The 27,277-nt window shown below is 47.0% G+C and overlaps 5 protein-coding genes and 1 non-coding gene across 6 annotated transcripts in view; 5 read left to right on the plus strand and 1 right to left on the minus strand.

The window, feature by feature from the left end:
* The window catches only part of LOC135808375 (transcription factor SOX-21-like), a 7,374-nt gene extending 5,228 nt beyond the window's left edge, over nucleotides 1-2,146 (plus strand). Inside the window, exon 3 of the mRNA XM_065321558.1 lies at nucleotides 1,034-2,146. Coding sequence (XP_065177630.1) covers nucleotides 1,034-1,630 — 597 coding nt within the window. The 3' untranslated portion in view covers nucleotides 1,631-2,146. The remainder of the gene's footprint in view (nucleotides 1-1,033) is intronic.
* A 4,393-nt stretch (nucleotides 2,147-6,539) lies between these two features.
* On the plus strand, nucleotides 6,540-8,715 carry LOC135808376 (uncharacterized). The gene has a single exon (XM_065321559.1). The coding sequence runs from the start codon at nucleotides 6,604-6,606 to the stop codon at nucleotides 7,888-7,890; it is 1,287 nt and encodes a 428-aa protein (XP_065177631.1). The 5' UTR covers nucleotides 6,540-6,603; the 3' UTR covers nucleotides 7,891-8,715.
* Nucleotides 8,716-9,688: 973 nt separating this feature from the next.
* On the plus strand, nucleotides 9,689-16,078 carry LOC135808378 (trans-1,2-dihydrobenzene-1,2-diol dehydrogenase-like). The gene is made up of 6 exons (XM_065321561.1): nucleotides 9,689-10,063; nucleotides 10,886-11,004; nucleotides 11,218-11,448; nucleotides 12,282-12,426; nucleotides 14,432-14,574; nucleotides 15,524-16,078. Exons 1-6 carry the CDS (start codon nucleotides 9,799-9,801, stop codon nucleotides 15,653-15,655), a joined length of 1,035 nt encoding a protein of 344 aa, XP_065177633.1. The 5' UTR covers nucleotides 9,689-9,798; the 3' UTR covers nucleotides 15,656-16,078.
* Trnac-gca (transfer RNA cysteine (anticodon GCA)) lies at nucleotides 11,853-11,924 on the plus strand. The gene has a single exon. It is a non-coding gene; the product is annotated as a tRNA-Cys (tRNA).
* A 176-nt stretch (nucleotides 16,079-16,254) lies between the features above and the next one.
* On the minus strand, nucleotides 16,255-17,910 carry LOC135808377 (deoxyhypusine synthase-like). Its single transcript, XM_065321560.1, has one exon. It carries the CDS (start codon nucleotides 17,814-17,816, stop codon nucleotides 16,704-16,706), a length of 1,113 nt encoding a protein of 370 aa, XP_065177632.1. The 5' UTR covers nucleotides 17,817-17,910; the 3' UTR covers nucleotides 16,255-16,703.
* A 434-nt stretch (nucleotides 17,911-18,344) lies between these two features.
* Nucleotides 18,345-26,734, plus strand: LOC135808385 (prostaglandin reductase 1-like). The gene is made up of 9 exons (XM_065321569.1): nucleotides 18,345-18,690; nucleotides 20,213-20,258; nucleotides 20,624-20,680; nucleotides 21,160-21,342; nucleotides 21,523-21,668; nucleotides 22,376-22,506; nucleotides 23,068-23,173; nucleotides 24,411-24,529; nucleotides 25,900-26,734. Exons 1-9 carry the CDS (start codon nucleotides 18,582-18,584, stop codon nucleotides 26,062-26,064), a joined length of 1,062 nt encoding a protein of 353 aa, XP_065177641.1. The 5' UTR covers nucleotides 18,345-18,581; the 3' UTR covers nucleotides 26,065-26,734.
* Nucleotides 26,735-27,277: the final 543 nt, after the last annotated feature.

Below are 27,277 nucleotides of genomic sequence, written 5' to 3' on the forward strand. Positions count from 1 at the left end.
GAGGGGGGGGGGGGGGGGGGGGGCAGCTGTGTTGCAAATTATAGTTTCATGTGTAGTGGCACAGTCAAAATATCGTACATATTTAGACTGGGCTGACTCTTGTCCGAGGTATCGTGAAGATACCCCTGGGCCATGGTGTGATTTAAATTCATGGACATAATGTCTTTTTCTGAGTAGGTAGCGAGAGCTCTCAGTCACTTCATCTGACACCCTGGAAACTTGCTTGCCGCAGTCATGCAGTCATGGTGTGAGCTGTGGATATAGAATAGCACCTGATCCAGGTGCGTCTTGAATGGAGATAAGGTTTAAGAGTTATATGCCTCTTCTTTAGTACTTGATGAAGACCCTTTACCATGCCATTCCAGCAGGCATAGGACTGGAGCGGGTATTTTGGGACAAGAGCAGGTATATTCATTCATGGGACTGGAGCAAACATTGCTAAAGGTGGACGAATGGTGGAGGAATGCTGATGTATCCCCTGAGATAAGTTTAGGGTCATTGTCGGAAACTAGAGTCTCGGGAAGACCGAAGGTGGCGTAGTTCATCGAAAACGGCAGCTACTAGAGAGAGAGCATAATCCAATGTATTGAGATAGGGGTACCGAGAACCACAATCTGAGTGACTGAGTTCCCTTCAATCAAGGCAATTTCCGATGCTACTTTACTGCAGACACCAACGACCTCAGTGGGCATTTTACCTCCTGCAGGCTGTAAGCACGTGATCTCCAGCACTCAGAGCAACACTCCATGTAGATGGTAGCATCCTCAGTCAACCCTGGCCACCAGACCACCTGGTGCAGAGTGTCTTGGAAGGCTCAGTCTTGTCCAGGACTTAATGCACAAATTTTTAATTTTTATAGGAGGGCCCCGAAGCGGTCCCTCGAATATTGGCTGACCGTACTGCCCTGAAATACCTTCCGACGCCCCTGTCTTCTGTTTGTTTAGTTTGGGAAGGACATGTCAAAAATGGGAACATTAGCTCTGTCCATACAGCAGCTGATGTTGTATTTATTATCTCTTGCTGTACCCCACAGAAACATCCGGATTACCAGTTTAAACCAAACCGGAAAAAGCCGAATAAGAAGAAGGAACAGCCGAGCATGCGTGCCACTGAGTTTGCGGCTTTACATTACTATAGTGCCCATATCAAGGCTACCAGCCATGGCGCCTGCTGTGTATGCGCTAGCTGCAAGTTGGTACGGCATATGCCGGCAAACCCCACAGCACCGGGACAAGTGCAGGGTGAACAACAGCCCGACTCAGCACACTTGTTTCCGGCATCATCAGCAGCTGCTGCAGTCCAAAGTCTAGATGAGGGGTCAGCATTATGTGCTAGTGCAAGTTTTCTTGACGCTGGCCTCTGTGATCCCATGTCGTCGCTAAATGATGGACTGCCCTGGCAGCAGACACAAGAGCAGCCTAATCTGTTGCAGCTGGACTTCCAGGAACTACTTCATCAGCCTTTGCAACAACTACAGCAGCACCCGCTACCACAGCTGCACCAACAGCGCCAGCTACTGCTGCAACAGCAACAGCAGCAGCAGCAGCAGCAACAGCAGGGGTGGAAAGGGCTCCATAGCCCTGATTTACCAGCAGGTGTCGCACCAGGCTCACTTGAAGAGTTATCCTAATGCCCGTGTGATTGACAGCAGCATCATCATCGGAAAACACCAGCCACGGTGCCATGAGTGCATGTTACTCCGGCGAACGGGATCGTCTGCTTGCTATGGCCTGCGGCAGTGCTGGTAGAGCCATAGCGATGGTCTCTCCTCCGCTGCACTCTACTAATTGTGCCATCATCGAGCACTACCGGGTATACTTCACTCTGAGTCGGTCAGATCCACCAGCCACCCATGAGCCTATCAAGCGATCCTCCATTGTTTTCAGTGCATCCGCTCTTATCAAGAAGGTATACATGCACACCATGCACGCACGCACGCACTGCCTTCTCTGTTTTGTGTTTTTAACTTATTATGTGTACATCCTTGAATGACTCTGAAATTCCCCACCTACATCATGGGCCGATCCAGTGTACATACATAATATTGTGTACATACTTGCCTGATGTTTTCTTTGGTGGAACATGTACTGTATGAAGCCTCGATTACGCTACCAGTGTTTGGATGTTGAACATTGGAGCTCCAGAACTCTGTTCGTAAAAGCAAGCGAAGTACCGGGGTGATGGAAAATTGGAAATTATCACTGAGTGGTCCTGAAAAGGTGCGTAAAGCTCCAATTCTGAGCCACGTGACCTGGGAGAAGTATGAAGTTCTAGTATACGGATCAGACATTGCTACTAGACGGCCGCTCACACTGTGACCCGGAAACCGTCCTAGCGGCAGATGCAGCGCCTAACGGTGGGGGTGGGTGGGTAAGTCTCACAACCACTGGCACAAGTGCCGAGAAACCCCATTAGCCGCATCCATGTACCCTCTTGTGCCTGGCCACAAGTAAGTTAGTTCCCAGTTGACTGGGGGCAGCAGCACGGCTTTACAGACATCTGTTGTAGTGGTATGAACGCGGGTGAATTGGCGAGTAAGACGAGTGTCATATTGGGGAGGGGGTATTACTAAACGTGGGTCATCAGGCACCGCGACAGAGGTAAACTGCTTGTTGAGGATGGTTGCTTTTTGCAAGCTGTCAGACACCAGCAGCCCATCAGGGCTTGCAATATCAGGGATGCCAGGTTTTACTTTGTGGCTGGCTGCGGACAAATTGGTGAAGCGTAGTGCTGCCTGGGGTAAGTGTTGTTGTGATTGAACGAATGTACTGGCGGTGGCACGAGCGGGAGAGATGTCTCACCTTTGTGCCTTATAATGCTGATAGGTCACGTGTAGTCCGTAGGGAATTTCTTGGCGAGGCTGAATAGGTCACGCCTCAACTTGATAGCCTTGCGTAGTTCAGTGGAAACCCATGGATGATATTTGCGTGTGGACCCTGGGGTCGAGGCCGAGGGAGAACGATTTGGTTTGCGGGAGCTATGAAGGGGAACATACTTGGACAGCACAGTCTGCAGGACACTGTGCAGGTTACTAAGTGCACTGTCCACGTCTGAGGGTTCCAAGGTACTGACTGTCTAAGTCTGCATTGACCGCCTCCCACACAGCAGGTGTAACGTGTCGCTGAGATCGAAAGACATAGGGTTAGGCTCCTGAGCTTGAGACGTTGTTTCGCGGGGAGACTGAGGCAGTCGGATGTCGAGCTGGCAGTACACAATGGCATGGTCTGAGGCGCCCAGAGGGCAGTCAGTTTCGACACAAGACGAGAGATTGGCACAGTTACTAAACACCAAATCCAAGCAGGCTTGGACACCAGAGGGTGACGTGTATGCACATGTGTTAACGAGTTGGTGAAGACCAAAGGAACTGAGTGTGCGGTACAATTCGGCACCGGCAATGTTGGTGGAATCTGTCGAACACCATGAAGTGTGCTTGCTGTTAAAAGCACCCGTCAAGATAACGTGAGAAGATGAAAGAGGAAGAGTAATGAGTACGTCTTCGAGGGTCTGGCAGTACCTTGCTATATCTGTTGTCTTAGCAGAAGGTGGACGATAACTGCAGCAGAGGAGGATCGGCTCGGCTGCAGCCGGATACGGCTGGAGTTGAACCCAAAAGGTTTCGCACCCATCGCAAGCTAGGTCGGGACGCGCGGCAACAGACTTAAACTTATTCTGTCGAACAAGGATAGCGACACCACCATCACCTCTTGCACTTGTCCTGGACTTATTCTCTGCAGGGGCCTGTCCCTCCGGAAGGTGTCATAATGCGTAATACTAAGTGCAATATTCGGGTCGAGCCAGGTTTCAGTTAGGCAGATAATGTCAGGCTGCCACTCTTCAGCAACTAAAGTAAGCTCAGGCTGTACACGTATTCACTACAGAACGACAGTTCACTAGTTGTCGATAGGAGTGTGAACTGGGGTGGTCCAGAATGCTGGTGAGTGGGAAGGGAGTGTCCGGTAGGAAAGAACGGATGTGCGTGTGCCGGGTTCAGTGAGGAAGATGCAAATCTCCATTCCCTGATGGAAACTTTGCTTGGCCAGAAATCATCTTCGAGAACCTGGTCAGTATGCTCAGCTGGAACAACAAGGTGCGCATAAGCAGTACCAAAGTACTTGGATTCCGAAATTGAGCAACTGAGGACATCAACTGCTTTCTTTTTGCACCACTCCCTAATAGAGTCAGCCTCACGCCCAGGATCCACATTTCCGAGGTAGAAGGCTTTCCGCTTTATCCTTTCTGCCCCCTGGAGGCTGCCTCGCTTACTACTACTAGTTTTAAGGGTGGCAGCGTACGTATTCGGTTGGTACCGAGTGGTACTCCTGGGGCTCGCACTTGCTGACTTTTGAGCTCCCCCATCTCTTCCCGCAATCGTGACAATTGGGCTTCGAAGTTTTCTTGCGAAGACTTCCTTGTTTCAATCACATCTCGTAGTTGCGAAATCTCATTTGAAAGTGTTCGGACTACGTCTAACAGTTCTGATACAATTGGTATCATACCGGTTTCAGATGGCGCTCCTCTGGCTGGTGCGCTGGCTCCCTGGCCCTTGCCCTGCTTACGGAGAGCGAACACGAGGTCCGCCCTAGTATAGCCCTGGATAGGCCGTCCCATCGATGCATCCTGGAATTCGGGCGTCCTTGGTTACCTGCTGCAACACATTGGACTCGATCAGGGCTAGGTCTAGGGTTGAGTCAGCCATAGCCGTGCTTCCTTGGTCAGTGCTCGACAAACAAAACAAAAGTAAGGTCTAAGGAGCCGATTGCGGAGCAACAAAATAATTTAATTTGCTTCCACCTTCTACCACACCAAAAAAGGAATACGGTGGGTCTGGCTCGACTCATACGATTGGAAGCGTTTTCGTTTCCTATCATTCATTACATGGGCTCTTGCCAGTCTTGGAGGCAATACAACCGCAACAGTTACAAACAAGAGTTCAAGGGGGTTATGAACTCTTGTTACAAAGTCATGCAGCTATGGCCCATGGGCCATGCATGGGCAAAGGGAAACATCACATCTGCGGCTTCGTCGGATGGTGGCAGCCCTGTCATACTTGTTCAAGTTGCACTACATTCCAGGGCCTCCCCAGGTAAAGGCCATGCTGCCACCAACCAAGCCCCCTGCCGTAGCTAGCATGTGCACACAGCAAAAACGTCAGACGCACCATGCCTTTCAGCTGAAGTGGACACCCCCTCGCACAGCCCCTGACTACCTCCTGCGATCCTTCCCCTTCTTCGCCATCACACCCTGGAACAACCTGCCTGCGGACCTCCTGCTTCACGAGCCTCATTCAAGACGCCTCCAAACCTTCAAGGTCAACGTATGTAAGGATCTAATCCGAAAGAGATGGCTGTGGTCCACACAGTACCTGTGACGATGATATTGAGATTTGAGACCCATTTAGTATTTACCTCTCTACTACTACTTGCTTGTTATGATTATTGTTCTCTTTCTTCATTTTCCCTTCTGGTTTAGTCATTACACGTATTTATATTATTTGGTGCAATACTAGCGCCCCTTTCTCGCACCAAATTATTATTTTTGCTACCTGACCATGCAACCCCCCCCCCCCTTTTTTCGATGCCAGGTTGCAACGCTAACGCCGAGACCCCTGGTCGGTCGAGTTGCTCCCTGTACATCGGCACGTCGTCCCTACATCCCCTGTGTCTTGACTCTTGTCTTGTGTTTGCCTCCACATGTCTCTTTGTAGTAGGGCTGTGTTCCCAATAAAAAAATAAAAAAATAAAAAAAACAAAAAAAAACAACCAGGGAGTAGTACAATACCGGTATTGTACTACTCCCTGGCTACAACTAACTTTTTAGGTGAGTATGACTTTCAGTTTGTCTTTGAATCAGTCAACCGCGGTGGTATCGGTCGGTCGATTCCCTCCCGGGGATCCCGTGATGAGCTAAGGCCCCCGTGTAATATGCCGGCATTTTTTTTGAGCATTTTCGGTACAATCCGCGAACCCAGCACTTCTTTGGGCTCGTGATGCAGCATTTTGGGGGAAACGGAGCACTTGGCAGTTGTGTATCAAAATTGAGAGAAGAAAAACTTCCCAAACAAGAACGTCACTTCCGCATTCCGTGGGTTAGCTTCTTGTTGAGTAGTTTATGAATATTATTGTTTACCATTGCAGACTCGAGCAAGTCTCTTATTGAGTATTTTCTGACTCCCTGGTTTTGACGGCGTGTGCTGAGGATGACAAAAAAGTGAGCATTTTCCGAGCATTTTCGGCAAGGTTTGGGAGCATTTTCGGCAAGGTTTACGAGAATTTCCCAAAAGCATTTTCGGCAAAGTTTCGGGCATATTACACCGGGGCCTAGATGAGCTCCCTCTCCCGGCCTGGCAACTCAACCTATGTTGTCATAGCAGTGATAGCACTGCTGCTGTGAAGGATAGGAGGTCTGTTCTACATCTACTGCAGTACATGGTCTGCATGTGTGCATCAAGTGGATTCAAGACCTACAACAACGCCTTCGAGTTGACTTGACTTTGAACTGGTCAAGTCGCACGCGCGCGAGGGCGAGCTGGGGCATTGATTTATAGTTTTTTTTTGTTGATACAGAGCCTGGGTTGCATTCCCTTGCGACCGGGTCGACTCGGTCATGGGGAAGCCAACCAAGCGAGCACAAGCTGCGGCCTCGAAGCCTACGAAGGCTTCGGCATCGGGAAAGAAAAGTAGTCCGGACAAACAATCTGTGTCCCACACGTGGACCGTCTTGCTGGTGCTAGTGCTCGTCGGCGTTGCTTTGTGGAGTGCACTCCCGAACCAGCAACGACCTCGGCAAGTAGAACCTCCGAGCGGGGAAGATGTGGCTCAGCCGGCCGACGACAGTGCTGGAAAATCGCCAAAAGCAGAGACCAATCCCACCATTGCTATTGATGACAGCAAGGTAGGCGAGACGAATAGCGATCCGGAACCCATTCATCCGGAGCTGCAGCGGGAAAAGGAGTGGAAACCAACCACGCTCAGTGGATTGAGGATGAGCGGAGCACTGGAAGTAGCTGGTCGCCGACTGCATCCGAAGCAGGTCAAGACTCGCCTGCGAGAGGATGGGCCCAAGAGGAGAACCGACGTAAAAATGTACACACTGGACCACGTGCTCACGGACAACGAGTGTGCAGGGTTGATCGGAGCACACGACCAGCATAGGCAGAGGATGAAAGATCCGATCTTCTGCTTCGATTCAGAGAAGACTCTGCAGGCACATCTCAAGGAGCACACGCAGCTTCGAAAGCTGAAGCTTGCCGATGGCGACTTCACAGAGGGCACGACTTGCCTGAATACGACCATGTCCAGAGTACTGGACAAGTATGTACAGTACAGTGTGAGTACAGCGTTCTACACGGGCGAGAGCAAGTTTAGCTACGACATGGATAAGCGTATCGAAGAGGCTACGGGCATGCCGGCATCACACGGCGGTAAGTATCAGATAACGTCATACAGCACTGGAGTGGGTTACAAAACACACACCGACTGCAGGGTGGAGTCGAGGGATAAGCGCGATCGCGTCGCCACCGTTCTCGTCTACCTGAATGACGTTCCCAGCGGCGGGCACACCATATTCCCGGAGCTGGACGTGAAGATCGAGCCCCGGCGTGCACGCGGCCTCATCTGGAACAGCATGTCGGCAGATGGAATGTGTGACAGCACGTCTGTGCACAACGCCTCCATGGTCGAGTCCGGGCGGAAAGTCATTCTACAGCGCTGGTATTACTACAATACCTTTCCCATGCTCGGAAAACGATTTGATCCGCCGACAATACCAGCACGCGAAGACAACCAGCCCTTCATCAGCTGTGACCAGTATGACCAGGGAAGCTGTAGGATGTATGACGAATGGCAATACATACACATCAAGGAGTACGTCAGACAGCAAATGTCACGGTGATGTAATGATGATGTCACAGCTTTTTGCCACGACTCATGGTAAGCAGAAACACGCAGCCCGCCTTCTGCAGTCAGACCATTGGAACCTACTTTTTCTTTCTAGTCATATTGGAGCTGGAGCTCATGTGCCGGATTGTGGGCACACCTGGTGAAAATCCTGGTCGAGGTGAACATGACATTGTATTATTTATAACGTTTTGTATGGTGACATTGCCACATCATGGCTTGTTCACACAACATCAAACGTTTCAGTGGAAAACTCCATAGTATGAATGATTCAGGGACTAATCAAGTAATCATTGAACTGATTAGATACCAGTCTAGTCGGGCCTTCGGTACCTTGCTACATTAGGTTGCTCTCGTCGACTATTTATGGCTTCAAGTGCCCAAAATCGGAGGCAACTCTTTCCAGACTTCCATACCACTCTTATACATGTACATGTACATAGGCGCTGCATCTGCCACTGGGTTTACCGGGTGTTAGCGGCTGTCGTGAGTTTCCTTTGGGAACGGACAGCTTACTGTTTTTACTTTTTAATCGGCCCGTACCATCCTCCGCCGGGGGTAATGCCTGCATCTGGATAACTCAGTGATCAGACGGTTCTGATTAGATCACCGGGACAACGCACCGTGTCTCACTGTATGGATTTGCTTGACTATTGTTATCCCATCATCTACATTGTAGGTCATCCTGACATTAGATACTATACTAGTGAATACTAGTGAATACTAGTGAATACTAGTGAATACTAGTGAATACTAGTGAATACTAGTGAATACTTGATTGATGTGTATGTTTCTAGCCCATCAGGGTCTGATCCGTCAACTGGGTCTATGTCCCGTGCTGAGTGCTGCATGTGGTGTCGAACTATAGTGATGCTGCTCAATGAACCGTCAGTGATGATCCAGTCGCGTCACTCAAGTTTGCGCCTTGCATCATTTCGCAGCCCGGTGTTCGCAGGTGCAGGGCTGCGCAACGCTCGGCGCCGCACTTGAGTGACGTGACTGGATTTCATTGAGCAACTCTGTATATGGCCAGGAACTTGATGGCCCCGTATTATCAGTGAGCCCACTGATGAGTGCTAGGCCACGGTAATTTTTCAAAAGGGTGAATTCCCTGCCAGAGGCCCCCTGTGGCTTCCTGCAGTAGACTTTTGCTTTCAGCTGCCCCACAGTCGACTAGTCACAGAGAAGATGCCCCTGAGCCCCTCTGGAAAGTCAGCGTTGACCATACCCATGACCAAGGGCAACACCCAGGGGGGGGGGGGTCTGAACCAGGGAGTAGTACAATACCTGGTCACACATGTTTTTCGATTTTGACAGCATGTTTAAGTCGAGGACGCATAGTGCTCCTGACTACAACCATAACCCGATTGGCGCCTTGTAACATGCTGTCAAAATCGAAAAACATGTAGAACTTCCAAGCAAGGCTTCTGACGTTCTGTATATACACAATACCTGGTATTGTACTACTCCCTGGTCTGAGTCTTGCCATCTTGCATGGTCAAGAATTCATGGGGCCCGGGTTACCGGTATGATTCTTATGACCCCTTGGAAATGACGTAGTATTGATGTTTGTATTTACTATTTATTAGTGCACTACTGAGTATGCATATTAACTGTTAAATGCATGAATATTGCATACTCAGGCTAGTACAGTATTGCATAATTATTATTGCATATTGCAATATTGGTGCATGTCAATGATGTCATGATAATGTCAACGATAGAACGTCATGACGTCACTTATCCTCGTATCTTTTTGAATTTTTATTGTTATTTGGCCAAAATAAAGAGTGACAGAAGTATTTCTGCACGACTGGACTGCATCTAATTGGATCCAGCACTTCCTACTACTGTACTGTATGAGTTATTTCTACTAATCCCGTCCGGAGCTCCTTGTATCATAATGCCTTTCCAATGGGGAATAGTGGGAGCTGGCAAGATCTCGCAGGATTTCGTCACTGCACTGAAAACTATCAAATCGGACGATGGCCAATGCTTGCATGAAGTAGTGGCGGTGGCCTCCAGCAGCCTGTCAAAGTCAGAGGACTTCTGTCGCAGGTTTGGTATTCCGGTGGAGAACGCCCTGGGATCCTACTTGGAAATTGCTAGCTGTGAACGTGTTCAAGCTGTGTACATTGGAACAGTCCACCCGCTTCACTTGGAGCATGGTAAAGATCAGATACTGAGTAGTACTTACACGTATACTTAGTACACATGATTTCTTTTGCAATGACTATCTGCACGACCAACGAATGAGAGTATAGGCTCTCTATTGTCAGATTTTTGAAGCACGCAAAGCAATCCGCACAGAACTGGTGCATATCTTCCTAATTTGGCAGCAGGCCTTCATAAAATTCACATTTGGAACAGGAACATGCGCATGACCACATGTAATTTTCTTGTGTGAACATAAAGCAGAACATGTCCTTTGCCACGCTTGAAGCCCATGACCATCAGAAGTCTTCAATGATCAATATTTAGTCTGGCACTTGATATGAACCAATGACAGAGAGAACATACACTGACAAGCAGGTGTAATCACCCTGTGTTATCCGGCTGTGTACATGTAGTTGGTGTGCCGTGCACAGTGCATACCCGATCTGTCCCCTCCAAGTCAGCCTCAAGAAATCTCACCTTGGTTTGGGCCTGCAGGAAAGCACCAGACAAGAACCCTGGGCGAGCAGATATCACATGTACCTTTGCTCCTGCCTTAGGCTTTAGACTTGCCCTGTCATGTGTCTCTGCTGCTTTAGCAGAAGTTTGAAAAGGGGGAACAAAGCTGCAAGTCAAAGCATATCATGAGTGAGGGTGAGGGTGCTCAGAAAAGTTGACATTTTTGTATTTTATTTCTTGTCCGTAACTCCTTTTGCTTCACTCGCTCCATTGGGCGATACGTATGCCCTCTATTTATTGTACGCTATGCATTGCGCATGGATAATTGTGTGTGTGTGTGTCTGTCTATCTGTCTGTCTGTCTGTCTGTCTTTGCAGCCAGAATTGCGATGGGTGCTGGGAAGGCTGTGCTCTCGGAAAAGCCAATTACAGTCAACTCCAGGGAGCTAAAGGAAATGATTGCTTGCGCCAAGCAGAACAATGTCTTCCTTATGGAAGTAAGTCTGAGTTTTGGGATTCATGTTTTCCTACTACTAAATCGTCTATGTATCTGCTATTATACCAATTTGCTATGCAGTGTATGCTCACAGCTTTTACTGCGTGTATTCTCTCTCTCTCTCTTCTCTCTCTCTCTCTCTCTCTCTCTCTCTCTCTCTCTCTCTCTCTCTCTCTCTCTCTCTCTCTCTCTCTTTCTTTCTCTCTCTCTCCAGGCACTCTGGAGTCGGTTCTTGCCATCTTATTGCTACATTCGAGAGGCAATCAGTGCTGGTGCCATTGGTGAGCCTCTATGCGTCAATGCAACATTTGGCTTCAGTATGCCTGAGGGGGCACCAATCGAAAGATTGGTACGCAAAGAATTGGCGGGTGGAGCCCTCCTTGATCTAGGAATCTATGTGATGAATGTTGCATTGACCGCCTTCAACGATGCCAAGCCGGAGAAGGTAAGGTTTGTTTCCGAAAACTGGGAGTGACTTCGGTCTTCTTGAAAGTCGACTTGTTAGTTGATGTGCTCACTGGAATGAAGCTAAATGCTACCACTTGAAAGAGTGTGAAAGATGCTGTACGATTAATGTCAGATGCATTTTGTGAATGTTGAATATGTTGCTCCACATGTACAATGTCATGCATGTATGACCATGACAGCATGTCACAAGATGGAGGACACACTGTATGGAAAACAGTCTTCCGCCTTGTGGCATGCTGTCATGGTCATATGTGTACATGTTATTGTATAACTATCAAGCAAGGCTTGCATGTGTACAATGTTCTAAATGCCACTTTGAAAATGGCAACACCTCCTCCCCTCTACCTACATGAATTGTTGGTGACTTTCTTTTTCCAAGAAGGGCATATAGCTCAGTGGTAGAGCATTCGACTGCAGATCGAGAGGTCCTTGGTTCAACTCCGAGTGTGCCCTACTTTCTTTTTTTTGTCTTCTTTTCTCTCCCTGTTATTTTTGATAAATACACATCACCTACGTTTATCATCATATGAAGCAGAGTGGCGCAGCGGAAGCGTGCTGGGCCCATAACCCAGAGGTCGATGGATCGAAACCATCCTCTGCTAACCTTTTTTTTTTTCCTTTTTCAAATCGCAATCAGGAGGATGGCACACAAAGTCGACATGTTGTTACTTTTTTAATACGGTGCTACTCCCCATTTTCTTTCTCTCTTTTATTTTTTAGCTTGGTGTGCTTGTATTCTTGTATGTTTTTTATGTATCTGTCCATGTCTGTCTGTATATTTAATTTTGTCTGTGCAATGTGACTGTTCAGATTGCTGCAGCCGGCCACTTGTTTGACAGTGGTGTGGATCATACGGTCGGTTTCACCCTGTCGTTTAGCGGTGGACGCACAGCCACGTTTATGGTTAGCTGCAATGCAGATTTGCCCTGCGAAGCGTTCATCTGTGGTTCGAAGGGTAAGACTATTCTCTGATTTTTTTCTGCGTGAGAGTGTCTTTCAACCAGGCTTTTTAAATTCCATATAAACCAGGTTTTGGTTGATGACTGAACAGCAAATTAGTTTGGACTCGGATGGAGAGCCAAGGATAAATTTATAGTAAAGATAAAAGGGCCAAGAAACTACAAGTTACGTTATAATGTCCACTAACACCACCAGTTTAACTGGCTAACAGCTCTAGCACTGTTAGCCAGTTCGTTGTAGAACGTCAGTACCGTCGGTCAGTGTCGTGCAATGTTATCGCATGAGCTGATTGTTTAGTAACTGGTGGTGTTAGTGGATATTATAGCGTAACTTGTAGTTTCTTGGCCCTTTTTTCTTTACAATAAAGCAAATGAGTTGTTCTGAGTTCCGGTCTTAGCGTCTAGCCGATGCCTTTTTTTAATGTATGCAAATGTTAGGATGTGCATCTGTGCCTTGATAATTGAGGATGGTGATGCTCCTACGGGTTCGGAAAATTCAGTCTGACTGACTCTCACGCTAGCCATGGAATTTATTTTATAATACCAAAGCAGTTTTATCATCCAGCATTGCTAGAGACTAAAATCAAACGTGGATTTTTTCAGCAGCGATTTATTTTCGGCGCGGGTTAATGCTAGTACCGTAAAGTCCGCTGCAAACGCCCACTTCGCAGCCAACGCCCACCCCAGCAGGTCCATACTATTTCCGTCTTTTTCAGTACAATGTAGTTGTAAACAACTGGCATGAAGGTCGAATGCATACGAGAACAACTGTAATGCCTACAAACTGCCTATGTCTTACCGAGGGTCTCTGCAAAAGCGACTGTCATTATCTTGCTGCAAAGATAAACTCCTGTCGAGATTTCCTTTCATTCGATAAATGAGTTGTCTTTGTTATTACTTCGTTGTCCATGTGGAGAATCCATCTGGTTTGCAAATCATGAAATTTCTGCAGTACTGTACCACGATGTCGCGGTTTCAGAACGGTAGGTAAGTACGTTTTTATTTGAATTCGGAACAGGGATTGTTCTGACGAAGCGTCATTCAACGACTTGACCAGTCGCAATATTGCAGTTGCAAGTCGAACACAGAAGCCACACCTACAAAGCCGCTGCTAACTTGTTGAAAACTCTGAAGTGCTCGAAAAAAAAAACCGATGCGTGATTTGGAAATGATAGCTTGAAACACCATCAGAAGTGCACTAAGGTTCCTGCAATACTCCGTTCTTCGCTACCTTGTTATTCGGAAGAAACGCCTGTTTGGATTTGCGAAATAAAACAACCATCATCATCAAATCACTACGAGTTAGCTCGTAGCTAGTGCCCAAAGAGATTTTGAAACCAGGAAAGTGGACATAGTTTACCGTAGCAAAGCCCTCTTCACGCTACGGTGTGAGATGTACTTTCGTACAGGTGGGGTGACAGTGAATGGGGTCAGTGTGTACAGGCTAGCAGATCTTGCAAAAATGGGGTGGGCGTTTGCAGCGGACTTTACATTACATCACCAAAGCCGATGTGAACATTTTCATCAGCGTTTTATTTTCGGTGTTTTGGGTCGGTGCTTATAGCTGAAATTAAATGGCTGCCGAAATTTTGTATTTAACTCAGATGGAGACTCACCTTCCCCTTTTCTAATGTTACTTCATAACTTAGAACCTTCCAAGTTGGAAGGCTGTTGGTTTGCGCATTCCAGACGTGATGCAGCTAAGCATCAGGTCGTTGAATGTCAGTATCACATCAGTCAGTTTTGTGCTAATTGTTGCACGTTTTCACTCAACATTATCCTGCTTATAATCGTTAGTGTTGGACAAAACGGATAACTTGTAAGCTTATGATCCTCTCTTTTTGAAATTTTGTATATTTATAATTTACAGTATCCTCTGGCTTTTCCGTGGGCTTTGGCCATTGGGTGGGCTTTGGCCATTGAAAATCAGTGCATTTTGCCTGTGTGAAACACTGCGTTGTTGTGTACTGTTGCTTATTGGTGTGCTCACTTGCTATTCAGGTCAGTTGAAGCTGCCCAAGCCGTTCTGGTGTGCCACAGAAGTTGAACACAGTGACGGCAGCAAGAAGTCTTTCCCTCTTCCAGCAACCAGTGACCCGTTCAACTTCTTTAACAGCTGTGGACTGCGCTACGAGGCCGAAGAGGTAAGCTGAAGCTGCTGAATGCATTGCTAAATTTCGTATTTACTGTAGTAAAGCCACATTGAAACAATCATCATCTTGCTTGGCAAATTGGCGAGGCTTTCTCGGCAGACAGCAACTCTGCTGTTCGTCCAGTGCTCACCCGGCTCATGTGAAGCACAACTGCGCGCGTACGTACGCACACACACACACACACACACACACACACACACACACACACACACACACACACACACACACACACAGTGACACACACAGTGCAATATGACCTGTAAAGTTTAAACATGTAGTAGTCCGCTCGTGTAGGTTTGTGGTAACATCAGTCACAGGTTAAAGTCATAGGTACAATCACACCTCTTTAGTCCGGAAACCTTTAACCTGGCACCCTCGATTTCTAGCAAGATTCCTCAAGAAACTTCAAAAATCTCTTCTCCTCCATGCACTCTCAGCCGAAATGGCTACCCTCGGTAGCCATTACACACACCAATAATTACAAACAACGAAGGGGTTACGGGTACTTCAAGTATTGTTACTGATAATATTCCTTATGACAGCTGTTTTGCCTACTAAAGGCTCGGCGTCGAAGGTGATACTGAATAGGATATTGTAATTGACATGGCAAATATTTATACGAATGGTACCGTTCACACTTTATTGATATTCCTCAAGAAACATTCTTAATGTGCGCAAGCTCCACTGCAGCCACTTCATTACATGAAAAACCCTACACACACCATCTTCACTCCAAGTGGTCTCTTCGCTGCAAATCACAATATCTCCATCAAATTTTTGGCCAGGAGCCATCATCAGGATGGTGGCTCCTGACCGAAAATTTGATGGAGATATTGTGATTTGCAGCGAAGAGACCACTTGAATTGAGGATGGTGTGTGTAGGGTTTTTCCTCAAGAAACATATTGAAATATTGGTGTGTGACTCTTCACTCGTGTTCAGGTGCGACAGTGTGTGGAAGCCGGCCGTAAGGAGAGCAGCATCATGTCCCACGAGCATTCCCTGCTCTTCATGAGCATACTGGACGAGCTGCGCCGACAAGTGGGATATAGCCTTCCGCAGGACTCGGCGTAACTGTGCAAACAACAGTTCTTTGGGTTTTCTCCGTTCGTGTGTGTCAGATCTGTCGTGCCTGGTTACCAATTTCACAAGTTCAAGGACTTGTTTGCTATTTTAGTTAACCAAAAATTCCAGTTCTGTACTTCGTACAATCCAAGATTTTAATCCAGAATTTTCAGTTATTACTTTATAGGAAGTTCTGTAATTAGTTGTAATGGCAGGTCCATTGTGTTACAGTACAATTTTATGTCATTTAGGCAGAATAATAGTTCTTAGGCTCATGAACTGAAACCTTTTATTTGCATATGGTTCACCTGATCTAGAATAATTATGTTTGTTGCGATGTGGCGAAACTTACTACCCCCATTTTAGCACTGTCCATGTTAATTTTTGTTTTACTGCAAAGCAGTGGTGAAAGCTGCATTCTGGACTCTTGAAGCAATGCAGGCAATGTGTGCTAGCATTTCCCGGCCGGGAAGTAGCACCGCATTCCCACAAGAGTAGACAGCGAATGGCAGGTTTGAACTAGGCAGGCATTCGGTACATATGGTATTACACAGTGGTGCATCAGCTACAAGCTTCACTCATCCGAACTACAAGTCTGAACACAGCCATCAAGGAAACCACTGGCCTCAAGGAGAACCATACATCCAATTCAACATCACATTGAAATAATATGATACGAGGCACTTTCAGTTCAAACTGTACAATCAAAAGGACCAAAATGTACATATTAAAAATACCATCTTGTTCTGGGCTTCATGACTATCTAAACCCAATTGAGGAGAACACACATCAACAAGAACAACACGAACACTGACATCAAAATAACACTTATCATGGGACGAACACTGACATCAAATAACACGTATCATGGGTTGGTTTCATAAGCGTTTCAACCAATGAGATGGAGGATATGTATGTCATGACTTGCGGAGAATTTTTTGAGAAAAGTGACTGTTCGTTTTTCACGAGTTAAGGTGTGAGAAGGTCCGTTGAGTATGCCTGCATAAGACAGGTAGACACACGATACATGTTACCACTGGCCACAGGTTACTACTAACTAACTGGACGGTTTGCTGACATCAACGCGGGCAAAGGTCTCGGCTACGAGCAGCGGGAAGAGTATGCTAGCTTCCCCGTACACTTTCACGGGCGTCGCGAGTTTCTTGATCTTGCCCCAGGACACGGCCTCGTCGGGACGCGCGCCCGAGTCAGAACCATCAAACTCCTGAGCAGTGTTGATGAAGACGGCAAAGTCGGCGCCATTGCGCATCAGGTTGGCGTTGCAGATGTGATGCTTGATGAGCCCGCCGCCGAGGATGACCATACCCGTATTCTTAGCGTGCACCGCCGTGCTGTTGAGTGAGCGGATGTCCTGCACGATGTCTAGCACCAGTCCGGGCTTCTTGAACGAGTGAAAATAGATCATGTCGCCAATGGAGCCATCTGTCAACGCTGGCGAATAGACAGGGATGTCGTTCTTCCATGCCCAGTAGTACACTGAGTCTGGGTTGTTTATTTCCTTTCCAAGGCGTGCAATTACTTTCGACGGTGTCCATAATGTACCATTACTTGTCTGCTCCACCACCATCTGATCTAAAATTGGCATAATCCAGTCTTCAAACAGGCAGTAATTAGAATTGGGAACAAGCAGGTTTCCAATGCGATTAATTCCCTTGTCACGAAGCTCTGCACCCCTGAGATGAAAGTCACCCAAATAAGTGGGTGCAAGACACTGTATAAAGTCTTCCTCTATCCCGCCAGCTGTAGTTACCACTACGTCCACAAGCTTGTGCTGTACTAGGTAGCGTAGAGTATCTCGAACACCGGATGAAATCATGTTGCTCGTAAACCCTAGGAACACTGTGCAGTTCGTCTTGGGTTTGTGCTCAGCTCGAATTGCCTCCGCCGCTGCGTCTAGTTCACCAGCAACATCATCTGCATCTGGCTCTGGTTCCGCAATAGGTTCTGCTCGTTTCTCCAGCATCCTCTGCACTTCTTCTACAGCTTTGCCGAAGTTAGTGGCTTGGAAGCCTGTTCGCTTGAACGACTGCAACAGAGCATGGTAATCTACTCCTTTGTTGAAGTCATAACCTTCGACCGTCACAGAACCCTCTGGCATGGGTTGACTTGCCTGAAGCACAGCATCCTGAGCTCCTTGAGGAACAGCCATACTTCTGGGATGAACCTATGGCTAACTCGACTGGCTTGGCCTGGAGACAAGAATCAAAACAAACTTACTTTGAAAAGGCCATCTATTTTGTTTACTGAGTATGCGGTAAAGACAAAAAAAGTAAACTATTAAATTTTCTTTTTTTATGCACGTGTGACGGTGTACACGTGTCGTGTGCATGCTTGTTCCTGATATTATTTTGACGTAATGATTGAATATCAATGACATCATGACTTCAGCCTTACGTAACAGAGTAAAAACTTGGGTATGCCTGATAAATCCCGATGTTTTGTAAAGTAAGTAGTTGTAGGGCAAACTCTTCCTATCTTTCGCGCAATTCGGTTGCCCGAATTCGATTTGAAAGCGCGCGCGCAATCCTAGATCCTGTGTGCGTGGATCTACGCGCGTGCGTCCTGTGCATCCAGCATGCTGCAAACCTGCATCATGTGCATGCAAGAGTGGCACTGGCATGCATGGCAAGCTAGCTGTTTGCTGTTGAATTATGTTGTGCGCGTGCAAAAAGTGCATGATTTCTGTCCGAGTTCGACTTATTTGACAACCTCCAAACATCTTCAGGACAACTTGAGCATTCCATCCCAATCGTACTCTACATAGCTCGGTGTCACTATGAAATTTGTGGAGCATATCATACTTTGTCAAGGCAGTTGTAGATTTTATCCTAGGGTGAAGCTAGCTTATTGTCCAAGAACGTAATTACTAGAATTATTTAGGTACACAATAGTGGTCAGACACCCTCAACACAAGATGACGACGAAAAGCAGCAAGATTGTCATGGCAAGGCGCTTTGATGGCATGCCTCAGGTGTCTGACTTCGCTCTGCAAGAGGAAACATTGGCACCGCTGGAGGATGGAGGTTAGCTCCTTTCCGTTTAAAAGTTTCGTCATTGCTCACACATTTTTGGTGAACAGTTTTCATTCTTCATAGCTTCCAGCAGATGGCTGTGAAAAGAAATTCTTTAAAAAAAAGTAACTCCTTCGCGTTCTGCAAATTGTGTTTCAAAAATCCTGTCCATGTTGTCTACAGTAACGGAACATCTATTGCGGATTGTTCCCCTTAAATTTACCGACTACATGTAAGCCAGACAAGACAGAACACATCATTTTCTTTTCAGCCGATGGCAAGCCCTTTCACCAACTTAATTGTTTCTGTGCATACTAAAGTTAAAAAATAGTGCACACACCCGGACTTCTGCAGATCAGCTGATCACGAAACTCTCAAAGTGGGCACGGAATGCTTGCCGCCGGCGCCACGCACTGAAGGCGGGTGCCTAGAGTGGAACTGAGCGTGTTACTTTAAACACTCGTATAAGTGCCTACCCGGTATAACATCCTCTACTCGTGTACAACCCTCTCGTTCCGTGTTCTAGCCCGCCTCTGTGTGGGGCGAAAAACAAGTCCAGTACACAGTGCAGTGCATGCACAGCTCCACCTGCATGAATGATACGCTAATAGTTATCCACACTCCATGGTGGTCGATGAATACGTTGATGTGAAAATTAGTCTGATTTCACGTATCCGAAATAACGCCCAAGCCCAGATTAACGCCCACCGCCCAAATTCACTAATATGTCCGTACGGGGTCTTATTACGAGCTTTTACGCTATCAGCTTAGCCAAAAATTGAAGAAAACGGTGCATTCAGCGAATGTATTAGTGTATCTCCAACAGGTGCCCGCAAATACTAGTTCTGACGAGTGAAATGCCGTAATGACCCACATTTAAGCCCATGCGCTTATGTGCCCGATTTTTTTGCCATATTAATATATAAATATTTGTAATTTTGTTGCTGATTGATTGGTCTCACATATGCGCATGTGCTTGTAATTGCGTCACCAGTATGGAATGTGGAAATTTCACGTTACACCCTGTGAAGATGGTATCATAGTGGCGTCAGTGTGTCGCTGTGTTGGGTTCACTTATACGCCCATGTGCTTATGTGTGCCAAGCTAATTTTCCTTATTGCTGTAATGAAGATCTTGTCTCCGCTTCGCCTATTTATATGCGAGTGTGTGCTTATTATACCTGGATATAGGCACATGCGCTTTTATGCGCGTCGTTATGGTACAGAATCATCATTGGGTACATTGCCCACGAATTTCGTTCAGTATGGCATATGCGCATTTTGGCTGCAGTTTCAGGCTGATTCCGTATTTTATTGGCCTCTGGTATGTACATTGTGTGTGTGTGTGTGTGGTGTGTGTGCGTGTGTGTGTGTGTGCGTGTGCGTGCGTGCGTGTGTGTGCGCGTGCATGTGTGTGTGGTGTGGGTGGGTGTGCGTGTGTGTGTGTGTGTGGGTGTCTGTGCATGTGTGTGGGTGTGGGTGTGGGTGTGTGTGTGTGGGTGTGGGTGTGAATGCATGCTTACCTCTCTGTACAGACGTCCTATGTGAAACTGTTTGGCTATCTGTGGATCCCTACATGAGGTTAGTACTAGTTTGCTACACACATGTACTCTCAACACAGTGACCATGGTGCCAACAGCTGGAGAGACAGACAGACAGACAGACAGACAGACAGACAGACAGACAGAGAGAGAGAGAGAGAGAGAGAGAGAGAGAGAGAGAGAGAGAGAGAGAGAGAGAGAGAGAGAGAGAGAGAGAGAGAGAGAGTTGAGTACCCGGTGTGTAATACGGCCGATATACTGTGCTGGTATGGTGGCTGCAGGAATTTGTCTTTCGTACGGAAGGCTTGACATGGTTCTTGGAAAACTGATTGCTTGTGTGTGTGTGTGTGTGTGTGTGTGTGTGTGTGTGTGTGTGTGTGTGTGTGTGTGCGTGCGTGTATACAGGTCGTATAGTCGTAACATGAAGGAAGGCGATGTCATGATGGGCCAGACACTCTCCAAGTATGATATAAGTCACATAAGTAGTGCCACCTTTGTCAGCCTCGATTCAGTGTTGACGGCTTTGTACTTTCGGGATACTCGTTGCCTACTAGTATTCTATCAGTTTGTGCTGGGTGTTTGAGGGCCGTTGGAAATACTGAAGCAAGTTGAGTTAAACACACAGTCACTCACCTGAGTGATTACAAAATAGTGGTGTTGTTCCGTTTTACCTTTCTTAATGTATGTGGCACTTGCTTCTTTGTTTGAAGTAGTTCTGTGACCAGTGGATGATTCTTTAACCCTTTACCGTCCTCAAATTACTGGATTTGTAACTACAGTAGTTGTTTTTCTTCTCTTACTCTCTCAATTCGGCTATTGAACTGAACCGCGTTTGCTTTATTCTGCAATCAGTTGGTCCTTGTCAAACTACATGTAGTAACACTCTCTCCAACGTGTCATGTAGCTGCTCCCATAATAGCGTTTGCTTGTGCTTGCTGCAGGGTTGTGGAATCGCGACACCCTAACTACGTCGTCGGCGACCTGGTTCTGTACTACAGTGGCTGGAGGGATCAGTATGTGGTCAAGAACCCCGACGATCCTCGGCCATGGCCGCTGCAGAAAGTCAACTACATACCCGAAGGCCATCCGTCCACGCTCTCACTCGGTGTACTAGGAATGCCAGGGTGAGTTGCGATGCGACCAAATCCACATCTGTCTGAGACCATACTCCTCTCTTCTCGTCCAGGAATGTGTACAAACAATCTATGCCTCGTCTATTTCCCCATCTGTTCATTTTATGGAGTATTTTTTCGTGTATTTTCAACTATTTTGTAATAATAAATGTTGTTGTTGTTGTTGTTCAGGGCTACTGCCTATTTTGGCCTGAATGAGATCTGCAAGCCGGTAAAGTCTGGCGAGACGGTGGTAGTGAACGCAGCTGCAGGCGCTGTCGGTGCTGTGGTCGGCCAATTAGCCAAGTCCCAAGGATGCCGTGTAGTAGGCTTTGCTGGTCAGTGGCGTACAATGTAGTTAGGGAAATGCAGATTCTGTAAATGCGTTTTAAAATTTAAATTATAGCTGTCAAGATTATTTGCTTTGTCTTTAGAAACTTTACATCAAGGCAGTTTGGTTTGTAACAGGCCTTTCCTTCAAGTCCTGCTTGGAAGCGGAAGGATTTTTTTCCAGCCGTGCTGCGACCCACAGTTAATTGGGAACTCGTGGCCTGGCACGAGGAAAACATGGATGCAGTGAATGGGATTTTCGGTCTTTGACCACTTGCTGGTGAGCTGATCTACTCACCTCCCACCGCTTTAGGAGCTGTATCTGCGCCTTGATCCTTGAAGGGTGGTGGCGTTCCTACAGATGCGGAAAGCCCGGCTTTCAGCCGAGTCTCACGCGAACCGTGACATTTTTTTCTTCTTTTTCCTTCAAGTTTTCACAGTTATGTGATTTTCTTTAGTCACTGGCTGGGAATCAACTTGGTTAGCTTGAATAAATAGCAAGATGTGGAGGTTTCTTTGTGTTTCGCTGCAAATGTTCCATCTTTCAACAATGTCACCCTCAGTCCTGCTAAAACCATTCAAGAGAATTAACAACTCTAATGATGACTGCGTGCTTCTGTACATCTATTCTGTGTAGTTTGGCTGGGCATCAGAAATCACCCGTATATTAAATGCTGAACTATTGTTTTACGTGTATCGTTTTTATGATCCTCAGGTACGGACGAGAAAGTGGAGTATCTACGCGAGCTGGGCTTTGATGAAGCTGTCAATTACAAGACTATGGGCTCGTTGGAGGATGTGCTGTGCAGTCTATGCCCCAACGGCATCGACATCTATTTTGACAATGTAAGTTGTCTATTGTTTCTTGCAGTGCTGGGATGGAGGTGAAGGTGTTATCACCTGGAAAGAGTTGCAGGTAGTGATAAGGCCTAGTCTAACCAGTAGCCTGTTCAGAGTTGGTCATGTTGATTTACTCTAATTTGCGTGGCCGGACTTCGAGCCAAACGTGCATTCAATTGTCTATGTTTGATCACGTAAACTCAAAAGCAAGTTGACCCCATACCAACTCTCATATGACGGATTCATCCCGGGCCGAAAGTGCACTTAGTCAAAATCAAGTTGACCCGACACCAACTCTCATGTGACGGATTCATCCCGGCCTGAAAGTTGTGGACATAGTCAGCAGATAGTGAACTCATCCCCGTACGAAAATTGTCATGATCGTGTCATGTTTTCACCGTGGGATGAAACATTCCATGTAAACACCGCTGGTAGGTCTGTTTTAACGGTGCGTGTGGTGAGCAACAGCTTGTCCCAAGAGGAATGCCCGTCTGTGAGGAGCAGTTCTCCTGACGTGTATGTACGCGCGCATGTGTGTGTGTGTGTACGTGCACTCTGGTCGTGCAGGTTGGTGGCTCATTCTCTGACACCGTGATGAGTCACATGAATCAGTTTGGCCGTGTGTCAGTGTGTGGGTGCATTTCGCAATACAACAACACTGGACAGTCTATTGGTAAGGTTACCAAGCCATCATCCACTGCAATCATGTATTATCATAGAACTGGATTCTGCCAGCCATGCAGTAGCATCTATGAACATACTGTGTGATTCAAATGCATTCCCAGAAGTTGCTGCAGGGGATGTATGGCCTGAAATCAAAATGTCACTTCTTATGTAGTCTTCTGGGTGTTGGGCCCAATGGTGTTGGTCCGAGGAAAGGTGCGACACTCCATTCATCATATATTCTCAGTCTAGTTTGCGCACTTCCACCGAAAGCCTACGATAGTGAAACAAAAGAATGGCACGGTTTCGCATGACCCAGTCAGACTGTGTTTTCCACATCAGTAGGAATGCCACCAGCCTTAAGGATCAAGAAAGAGTTCCACCACAAAGAGGTCAAAGACCATAATCCCATTGGCTACATCCATGTTTCCCTTTTGTCAGGCGGAGCACGATTGGAAAAATCCTTCCGCTCCCGAACAGGACTTGAAGCTGGCACCCTCTGCTTCTCGATCATGGTCTTACATGATCATCCCACTGTGCCTGCCTGCCAACAGCCTACAAGCCATTAGCCATATACATGTACCGTAAAGTACCGTTGATCCGCCCCCTCTCTAATTCCCGCCCCCTGTCGATTTTCTACCTGTGAAGCGACTTCGGCGTATACAACAAAATACGATGTTGAACCGACGCATGCACTGCTGTACACAATACTTGCCAGTCCAGGATGAAAATGTGCACAATCCAGCACATCGAGTCTGAATTTCTACGTTGTTGTACATCGTACTGCACTTGACAGCCTTGATCTAATTCCTGCCCCCTGCCGAAAACCCAGCTGGGAAGCGACATAGCGTGGGTGGCGGATCAACGGTACTTTACGGTAATACAGAAATGAAGCATGGGATAGTAGTGGGAAGCGTAAGCAAATGCTTTGCCTGCAGCATGTTTGAACACATCAAATGATACCGATGGGGACGAGGATCACTTTTCTACTTCACTCTATAACCCCTGTACTGTCGGGATTCACCGTTCTCACTGTACTTAAAGGCATGGGAAAGAAGTATAATTTGATTTTACTTCTGGATCCCTCCGCCATGTTGGTTTGTGTTAGTGCTTCTTCCTCTCGTTCAGTGCAACCAGGATCTTTCTTTTGTGTAGTGTATGTCTGCTTTTTAGAGTATCAGCCTTCTGTTGTGAACTTAATAACATGTTCTTTTCCCGGTGCTTGTGTGGTCTTGTGTTTGCGTCAGGTCCGCGACTTCAGGGACTACTGATAAGCAAGCAGATTAGGATGGAGGGGTTTCTGGTGCACCGCTGGAAGGACCAGTGGATGGAGTGCATGGAAGCGCTTGGCGCCCTTGTTCGAGAGGTACGTCCAGCCACCCGGTTTACGGGCCTTGTCGGAAGCGCTTGGCCTCTTTCAAGTACAGTGCTGCTCAATGAAATCCAGGCGTGTCACTCAAGTACACGCCGGGCATTGCACGGCCCTAGACCTGCGAACACTGGGCTGCGAAATGGGGCAAGGCGCAAGCTCGCGCGACCGGATTTCATTGAGCTCTCGGCCATTGAAGAAAATGTTGAGTCACCTCCACCATTACACTGCGCTCTGCGGTGATGGTTGTGTGTAGGAGGGTCTAGTCGGCTAAAGAGCGCAGTGTAATGGTGGAGGTGACTCCACATCACTGTACATACTGTATTTCCGTTGCCTGTTTGAGAGCCTGCGTCGTTGTGCTGCTGCTGCTGTTCACCCATACTTGATACTGGTTGTGAGCAGGTCACTGTGATTGGCGGTGGTGGGAAACGTGCAAATCGACGATAAGCTGCAGTGTTCGGCGTCGGTAGCGGTTGCACTACCGTATCCTGTTAATCTGGTAGCCTGGACTTCACAGTCCAATGCTGCAGTAACCTGCTTGTTTTCCCAGTCTCCCACACTGTCAATAGTCTTACGTGGAACTGAGTGTTCATTTGCACCCACCCGGCCTTGTATGGTTCACAGTACAGGATAGATTATCAGTTCGGTTTCCCGCACTGTGTTGAACTCATGCTGGGATGAAAGATGTGCACCTCCCTGCGCAATCACTGTCCCGAGATCATCGTTAGAGCGGTAGTATGCATTAGCGCTCTTCGTGCTGGTGGAACTTGGCAATGCAAGCAGACATCCTAAGTTTGATGGCGGTCAAACAGCACTTTGTCAATCGTCTTTCTGGTCTCCTTCTGTGTTACTTTAGCATGGACTAGACCTGTTTGGATAGGTCTTAGTTGTTGCTTGTTAGTGCCCATGACGCTCTTGTACTCCAGTGGGTCTGAGTTGTATGTCTAGGCCAGAACAAAATTAACACCAGGAAAGATGTTGTCAACGTTGGAATGATTTTTCTTGACTGCTTAGATCCTGGGCCAAGAACAATACTAAGAACGCAGCTCCCGTTTCGAAAATATAGAAAATTTGAACACACCAGCTGTCAGCCATGTATTGGATTGTTTCATTCTGGGACCCGGCTCTTCTTTACGCTCTCCCTTGCAAATACCAAAAGGCACAAACGTGTCCTAGCCTATGAACTATTTAAAGTAAAGAAAGTATGAAGTATGTAAAGTGAAGTATGAACAATGTTCATCTATGGTCTACAGGTCTTGGTCGAGATGCCAGCTGTTCTAAGCTGATCTGGAAACGAAGAATTTGCATCGCAGTGTATCAGGCTCGTATGTACTAACTGGTCACACTTTCTCTGCTATGCTGTACAGGGCAAAATGAAATATCGTGAGACGACAGTGGATGGCTTTGAACGTGCTCCAGAGGCACTCATTGGAATGCTCCAGGGGGAAAACATTGGAAAAATGATTGTGAAGTGCCAGTCCGGTGGTAGTGGTGGTGATGGAGATGGAGATGGCGAGCAGTGTAAACAGTAGATGGGCCAGGTTGCTTCCTCTACAGTGCCTCTCTCTCTCTCTCTCTCTCTCTGGCTGCACCGTGTTCTCTTGTATTATGGCTATCCTATGACACAGGCATCATGATGCTTGTTACTAGCACTATCTTCAACGATAGTTTAGGTTTTTAGACCCGTGTTCTCGACACCTCGTCCTTGTCGTTCATGTACGTGTGTGTCTTTTTATTAGCGCTACCTTGAACTGCTGTTGCTGCTGCTGCTGAGGCGTTGTGTCGCCGCACCTTTTACCCGGTCCTGTTTTTGTCGAAGCATTCAGAATGTTGTTTTTGCTTGTCTGTACTCTCATCATGGTTGCCTTTACCCATCGACTGCTGTGATGGGTTGCTTCAATAGGTCATGCTTTGAATGTTTCTTTTGTGTTTTTGATAAAGGCCAGCAGAGAGTTGGATGCTTGCACGTTTCTTAAATCAGCATTTTTCGCACTATTTAAGTTCTGGTGTGCGTTTGCTAGTGCGTGCTTTTCTTTCTGTAGCGGACAAACGGACATGCGAGTGGCTGTTCCACTTGCTTGTACTCTTCTGGCCGGACATAATATTTTTTGTTTGTTTGTTATTGTGGCTGCTTTTTGTCTTGCTTCTCAGCTTTGTAACGCTAGTGTTACATGCGGGTAGTGATAGTTACATTAGGCGTCACCTCTTGCCCTGTCGTCCTTGTATTGTGCTACCAGGGAGTAGTGAAATACCGGCATTTTACGACTCCCCGCCGCTACCTTCTTTTATTGTCCGATGACCGATTTGGACTGTAGCTGCCATCATTTTTTTTCAATAGCTTTTAATTGTTGCATTGTGGTTGCACGCGGTCTCTGTGCGTGTGGTCACGTGTCTTACCGCGTGGACATCTTCTTCTTTTCATTGTTGAACGAGAGTTGAATGACAATTGCCTATCGGATGTGCATGTGTGAATTCCCTGGTTGTCGATGAGGCTTTTGGCACCCACCAGGGAATAGTAAAACTTTGTACTGTCCACAGTGGATGTGATGGTAACATTATCAGGCCCGTCGCACCGACTTTGGAGGGGGGGTCTCCCCCGAGAAAAAATTCAAGCCAATTGCAAGCATTTCCGGGCTTTGGTGCCATTTCAGTGTAACTACAATGGAAGACTTTTTGATTCTGCAACAAATCAAGAAGACGCTACGATCGGGGACGAGGATTCTTCATTACCCTCCCCCTGGGAAA

Source organism: Sycon ciliatum, chromosome 2 (assembly GCF_964019385.1).
Source record: "Sycon ciliatum chromosome 2, ocSycCili1.1, whole genome shotgun sequence".
NCBI classification, from domain to species: Eukaryota; Metazoa; Porifera; class Calcarea; order Leucosolenida; family Sycettidae; genus Sycon; species Sycon ciliatum.